The sequence below is a fragment of the Clinocottus analis genome, unplaced genomic scaffold (assembly GCF_023055335.1).
Source record: "Clinocottus analis isolate CAN_PGR_092001 unplaced genomic scaffold, fCliAna1.0.p SCAF_6, whole genome shotgun sequence".
NCBI lineage: Eukaryota > Metazoa > Chordata > Actinopteri > Perciformes > Cottidae > Clinocottus > Clinocottus analis.
The window spans coordinates 13,074,590-13,081,165 of NW_027176218.1; the positions used below are offsets into that span (position 1 = coordinate 13,074,590).

A 6,576-nucleotide genomic window follows, 5' to 3' on the forward strand; every position below is an offset into this window, starting at 1 on the left:
TCGCCGCTGCTGTCTGAGCTCGGTCAGGTGTTCGTTGAACAGCGACGGAAACTTTGCATTTCGAAAACTGATTGGATTTTGTGTTCGGGGAAAAACACAGACGAGGCCATGCTCAGACGGATACTTCAAATGGTAAGCTTTTGGTTCAACAAAGTCAACCGTATCGCTTTTGTTTGGTTAAAGTCGAGTCGTTTTCCTCGGGAGAAACAGGCCTATCCTTGTCTGTTTTCATGGTGGGTACGCACGTTTTAAAAGACAGCTTGGAGTAGGTGGGCGGGGTTATTTTTTTTCGCAAAGGGAGTTCCTCGATTGGAAAAAAAACACCGCTACATCGTCAGATCGGAATGAGCATATCAAGCGCACCCTGTGTGGGGTTGACACAGCTAGCCGTCAAAAAGCTAACTTGGCTCGGTCAGTGGACGCTAACGTGACTCCTGACAGGGATGTAACAAGCTAGCACCTACAATCTGTAATGCAGTAGCAAACTATGAGTCGACGTGTTCTACTTTCCAGTGTTAATCGAGGCATAACTTAGCTAGCTAACGTACTTGAATCATTTTATTGTCACGGTTCTCGTTCGCTAGCTATGTTATAGCAGCAGGTTAATTCATCGTCCACTCATTAAATGCTAACGCTGACGTTAGCCAGAAATTGACTGTTGGGAAGAGCGGTGTCAGTTTCGTTTTACCGCAACTTGAAACAAAGCATTTGTTTTAACTAACGCGAATGAAGCTCGTAATAATATTAATGGTGACATTGTCTGGATGAATTGCCAGCTTGTCAGCTTGTTAGCCTTTATGTGGGAGTAAGAGGTTAGCTATTTGGCTAGCTGTCGGACTACATTTACCACAATGCATTGCGTAAGTTACCTGCATCATTGTGTACACTTTGAAGTTCCTTCCTTGTAACCAGGAAAATCCATTTTACAACATGCAGTTAGATCAGGGACTGTCAGACTAGGACCTGTGACCTCCCGAGGGATTTTAATGCAAACGTCAAGAAAGCAACACAAAATAATATTTCATATTAAGAATGACGTAGCTTCTTCATTTAGACATAAAGTAGTAGTTAATTATTAAAGCAGTGTAGTTGACAACACATGCATTATTACGGGTTGAGGGGCACATGGAAAATAATTGGATGGTCTCCTCTGGGCCTCATCTGTCCTCTGTATCATGACATTAGTGAGTCACTGAATTGGTTTACAAGATTATAGTATGTCATACATTACATATCAAATTGTCAAGATAAATAAAAAATAATTGTATTATTTATCTATCTAGTATGACCATAATTTGTTGATTTTTTTTGTTTATGGTTGTTTAAAACGCTTTGCTTAATTGTGTATTAGGTGGTAGCACTCATTGATGCACAAGACCTGTGTTGAATAAATAAGTCTTGTTTTTTGTTATGTAAGTGTAATGCTGTTTATGTGTGTCGTTTGTGTGATTTCTAAGCTTTTCAATGATGTAAAAATACTTAGCCTGCCTTCAAAGGAGTGTTTTTCTATTGCTCTGAAATGAGTCAGTTCAAAGTGCTTTAAGTCCTCCTCCCAACACACAGACCCAAGTATTCACCTGATTCATTTACGCAGACTATCACCAGGCTAAGTAAACCCTTTTTGTGAATATCCATCAGTGGCACTACCACAACATGTCTTTGTGCCTCAAGCCACTGGACTGAGCAGATTTGAAGTAAAGCATATACAATCAGCTTATTCATTTTTAATGTCAAATACTGTTTAAAAAAAATAAAATAAAACAGAAATCTGTTTACTGTTTTTGTTATCCGGAAGGTGGCTTTGCAAAAATTGTATCATGAAAACAAAACTTTGCAATAAGGTTATTTGAAAGTCACAAGGGAGGACAGGTGAAGGATACAAGCAGGCTCTCTGAGAAGAACACAAGCAAAGGGAGACGCTGTGCATACTTTTGCTGAGCGGCTTCACCAGTTACAGCCTTGTGGTTCTTAAAATTAACAACCTTTTATGACATTTGGGCTATTGTTTGCCAGAAGTCATGGAAGTCTTTGAAACGAAGTTAAAGAAGGTTCTGTGCTCATGAGATATTACTTTTGTAAATGTTTGGTGCCAAGCAAAGTACCACACATCACCAGACCCACACCATCCCTCCCATAAAGCATGGTGGTGGCAGCATCGTGCTGTTGGGATGCTACTCTGCGGCAGGCTTGTGACGATCGAGTGCAAAATAAAATGACAGAGAAATCTAGCAGTTGCAAAACAATAATGTTAGTGTTGTGGAGTGTCTAAATCAGAGTCGGCCTCAAGCCGATGAGGAATTTGTGGCTGGACTTAACTGCTGCTTACATACAATCATGACAACGCTTCAGCAGCGCCGTACAGCAACTGGAGGAACTGGTGTCACCACATACTACAGGGTTGTTGATCTCAACACAACTGTCTTATACAACATCTATTTGTTTGCACAACATTTGTTTCAGTCTTATTGTGTGAGAGTGCTGTTATACATTCTTATTAATTCAATCTATTTTCTGCTCCTCAGACTCCTGGGAAGGGAGGCTCTCAGAATGCAGAGTCAGAGCAGCCCAGCACAGATCTCAACCACGATCAGACGTCTGAGGTAACATGGACGGACACCCGGATTGACTAGCATTTCATTCTACCCTTGAAGCAGATCTGCAAAATTGAATTGAAGAAGTTATTATCAAATGGTTGAATGCTATCTTGTGTTTCTGTGTGCAGGGCTTCATCTGTCCTCAATGTATGAAGTCTCACAACTCTGCAGAGGAGCTGTTTAAGCACTATGAGCTGTTCCATGATACCGGAGACCTACCCGCTCATATGGCCCCCACTCGGTGAGATTTAGAGATGTTACGGTCACAAAATGTATGACATTGAGTGACACTTATGGCGACATAATCTTAGTTTATATATTTTTGTGAATGAGCTATTTCCTCCTTTTTAGGGAAGACCTTACAATGCTGCGGCAAGAAGTTCAGGACTTGCATGTTTCTCTCAAGGTGAGGTGGAGTTTCTCAACCCAAGAGAGTTCTGTCAATGGTCGGTTTATACAAATACTTTATTTTGCATCTCTGTTTTCACTTGTTTAGGAGGAAAAGTGGTTCTCTGAAGAGCTCAAGAAGGAGTTAGATAAAGTCCAAGGACAACTGAAGCAAGTAATTCCTTCAAGATGTTTTAATATATTTTATAATGAATTTATGAATATAAAACTGCTTGATAAAACATGATGGAAATGCTTACTCTTACTGTACATGCTTCTCTATTTCCCTCCTTTCCACAGAATGATGGACAGATGAGCTCAGATGATTCAGGTATGGAATATTATACGTGATATAACTGTGGAAAAAGATGCCAAGCATCAAGCATTAATATATGGTGCTCTTTTCTCAGCCCTTGAAAAGAAGTTGAATGAAGCAGAGACAGAAAAGTTCAACATCAAGCAGATGAAAGACCTGTTTGAGCAGAAGGCTGCCCAGCTGGCCACAGAGATAGTAGGTTAGTGTGGCGCCAGGATACTGGGAGGCCTGTTTCTGTAGTTTTGCATCATTTAACAACACTAAAGTACTCTTGTACTAAACCACTCTTTAGCTCAATCTATCCATTGTGTTTTGTCTTGCGTAAATTGTTCCTTTGTTTGTTTTTTTATAGGCTCAAGGCTTGCGTTTTGCATTTTACATCGACAATGTTTTCCTTAAGTCAGTTGAATGATGTAAACAAGTTGGTGTTTTTTTTAAAGTTTTTATTGGGATATGATTACATATTTTGAATTGTTGAATGTGACAGACTTAAAGTCCCGCTATGATGAGGAGAAGAGCCTACGGGAGGCTGCTGACCAGAGGATGGGCCAACTGACTGAACAGCTACAGAAAGAGAAGCAGGAAAAGGAGGGACTCCAAACAGAACTGGTACAGCACACACAAAGTTTCCATTAAGTATTTATTCTCTTCTCACCAGGCTTGAGTCATACTTAATACTTGTTGGTGACCTTTCATGAATGCTTTGCTTTTGTCTGAAAGAATAACGTTGAATCGATAGAATAAAATCCTTTTTGCTGAAAGCTGAGTGACAGAAGAATCAAAGCAGATCTTACTCAGACAATCTCTTCATCATTATTATGGAAACATGAAACAGAACTTCAATCTTATAGGTGAAAATAGGTTTGTTTGTGAAGCTTCAAAGAAACATCCATATACACTTAATACTTTCAGCTATCACTGAGAATCTGGTTTCGATTGACTTTGATCCCAAAACTCCTGTTGTTCCCACAGTCTGCCACTAACACAGTGTCTCTGTTCTGCCCCCTAGCTGCAGCGGCCGGGAGTGGAGGATGTGGAGGTACTGCAGAAGGAGCTGGTGCAGGTTCAGACGCTGATGGACAGTATGACCCGGGAGAGGGAGGAAGAGTCTGAACTCCTCAAATCACAATATGAGCAGCTGCAGGCTAACTACACTACCTCAGAGGTGAGGAAACCAAATCACCTGGTTTAGTGAAATGTAGTTCTGCAGATTCTCACTTTAGCTTTTTCCTGATGTGTTGCGATATGTTGCCATTCCTCCCTAAATAACGTAAACATCTGCACATTCCCACAGTTTGCATAATGATCTGCCAGATTGCAGTGTTGATGTGAAATACAGATGTCGTTGTTTAAATTGAACTCGTCATTTACTCAGGCCCACCAACTGTAGTGGTAAGATACATATTCAGAAACAGCTTTGAAATATGACGTGTAAACACTGCATCTAAAACACAACACAACAATTCATGTGAGCCTTGAAACAGTAAACAAACACTATACAAAAACACAAGCCTTATTTTGAATACAATGTTCTGTGTAATGCTGCTGCAGCACAATGTTGTCACAATTTAGTGTGGTAAATGTTTGTGTACTCGATCGTTTATTCTCTACTCCCCGTAGCATCTGGCTCTGAGTTGCAGTTTGGACGTTTGCTGTTGTATTGTGCCTCACCTTTGTACGTGTCTCTCTTTCCCTTCCCTTCTTCTTTTGCTCCTCACACACTGTATCCTTCCACAACACTCACTGTTTCTTCAAGATTCATAAACTGGAGGTAAAACATGTTGTTTGAAGTTGGCCCCAAACTCTGATTTCATCTTTTTGAGTTACTCTAAGTTTGAGCGGGTTTTTGTGTGCATTTGAATCCTTGTTGTTACTCATTTATGTTTTTGTTTTCTTCTTTTATGACATTCCTTCACAGCGTTGTTTCAGTTCTTTAAATGTCCACTTAATGTTTTGCACAAAGAGTGTAAGGTGTGTGTCTATTGTATTGCAGATGACCATATCCCAACTAAAAGCAGAGCTGGAGAAGGGTCCACAGGAAGCAGCTGTCTACACACAACAGATCCACCAGCTGCAGAGCGATCTGAATAATTTGCAGCAGCAAAGCCAGGTACCACACAACAACAACTACAAATATTATCATCATGAGACACAGACATAAAGCAGATTACTGCAGCGCAAATATGTTTGCTAAAGTATCTGCCACACATTGTATAGCATATGATTGTGTACGATTCACTTTTATTTCAGTAATGTTAATAGGCCTTGCCAGCCGCCCCTCAAGTACAGAGCACATCTTCTCAGTTGCAGTGAACTTTCCTCTGTTGCCCAGCATCAGGCCCCATCACAATGCCCTGCTGTCACCAGCTCTCTTTGCCAAGCCAGACTTGTTAATACAAAAACCACATGCAGCTCTATAATTAAACCAGCAGGGGGTACAATCACAGGTAACTACACTGGCGCAATAGGACATGAGCCATGGAGGCTAAGGGTTACTGCCAGAGATTGAATCCTCCCACATCAGGCCGGGCAGTGCTGTCTCAGCCAAGTAGGTTTTTGGGTGAGAGGGGGATTACAGTGTGTTGCTCCCACCCCAAGCTTCTCCTCACAACAGGATACCTTGAGATATGATACAGATACTTATCTTATGTGAATAGAGACAAAAGAGATGGAGCAGACAGTGATTCACAAAGGATTAAAGAACAGACAGGTGAACGATAAACAGGGGTTTTCATTGGTCTGTAACTCCAGAATTAGAGAGGAGAGACCCAGCAGAGAGCTATCACAATGACACAAGAAAAACTCAGCAACAAGGCCGTGAGAAGCACATGGATGAACAGAAGAGGAGGGGATAAAGTGTCTGCTGAGGGTTGATAATGTTGGCCAACTGATGTGGTGGCCTGCAGAGGTTGATTTGGAAATCCAGGTGCCCTGTCACACTAGCATGCTTCACTATTAACAACATTATGTTCTTTATCACCATGTTTCCAAGTTTACTGCCAGTTCACTGTATTCTAAGTCCTGTGTCGTAAAGCTTTCCCTTGAAATGCCACACATCACATTACTCTTGACAGCAAACTGAAGAGACAAATGTTTACAGTGTGGCCGAACCTTTCAATCACTATCAATACTTTTACTTTTTCTTAAGACCCTCCCCCATCAAACAAAGTCAGAAATCAATGTTTTTTATTGCTACAGTTTATAGTGTTGCTTTTATTTATTTGCTCCCTGGCTTTCCTTCCTACAAGGTGACATCTATCACTCCCGTAGTTCCTAAAC

The 6,576-nt window shown here is 40.9% G+C and overlaps 1 protein-coding gene across 3 annotated transcripts in view; it reads left to right on the plus strand.

The window, feature by feature from the left end:
- Nucleotides 1–6,576, plus strand: part of eea1 (early endosome antigen 1) — a 19,767-nt gene continuing 13,191 nt past the window's right edge. Inside the window, exons 1-11 of one of the 3 annotated variants that reach the window (XM_068602862.1) lie at nt 1–132; nt 2,523–2,600; nt 2,723–2,835; nt 2,946–3,000; nt 3,091–3,156; nt 3,282–3,312; nt 3,392–3,496; nt 3,785–3,906; nt 4,307–4,462; nt 5,054–5,068; nt 5,291–5,407. In XM_068602862.1, the coding sequence (XP_068458963.1) occupies nt 109–132; nt 2,523–2,600; nt 2,723–2,835; nt 2,946–3,000; nt 3,091–3,156; nt 3,282–3,312; nt 3,392–3,496; nt 3,785–3,906; nt 4,307–4,462; nt 5,054–5,068; nt 5,291–5,407 (882 nt within the window). In that variant the 5' untranslated portion in view covers nt 1–108. Of the gene's footprint in view, nt 133–2,522; nt 2,601–2,722; nt 2,836–2,944; nt 3,001–3,090; nt 3,157–3,281; nt 3,313–3,391; nt 3,497–3,784; nt 3,907–4,306; nt 4,463–5,053; nt 5,069–5,290; nt 5,408–6,576 lie in introns of those variants that run through there. The other 2 variants (XM_068602863.1, XM_068602864.1) reach the window with 2 other exon arrangements.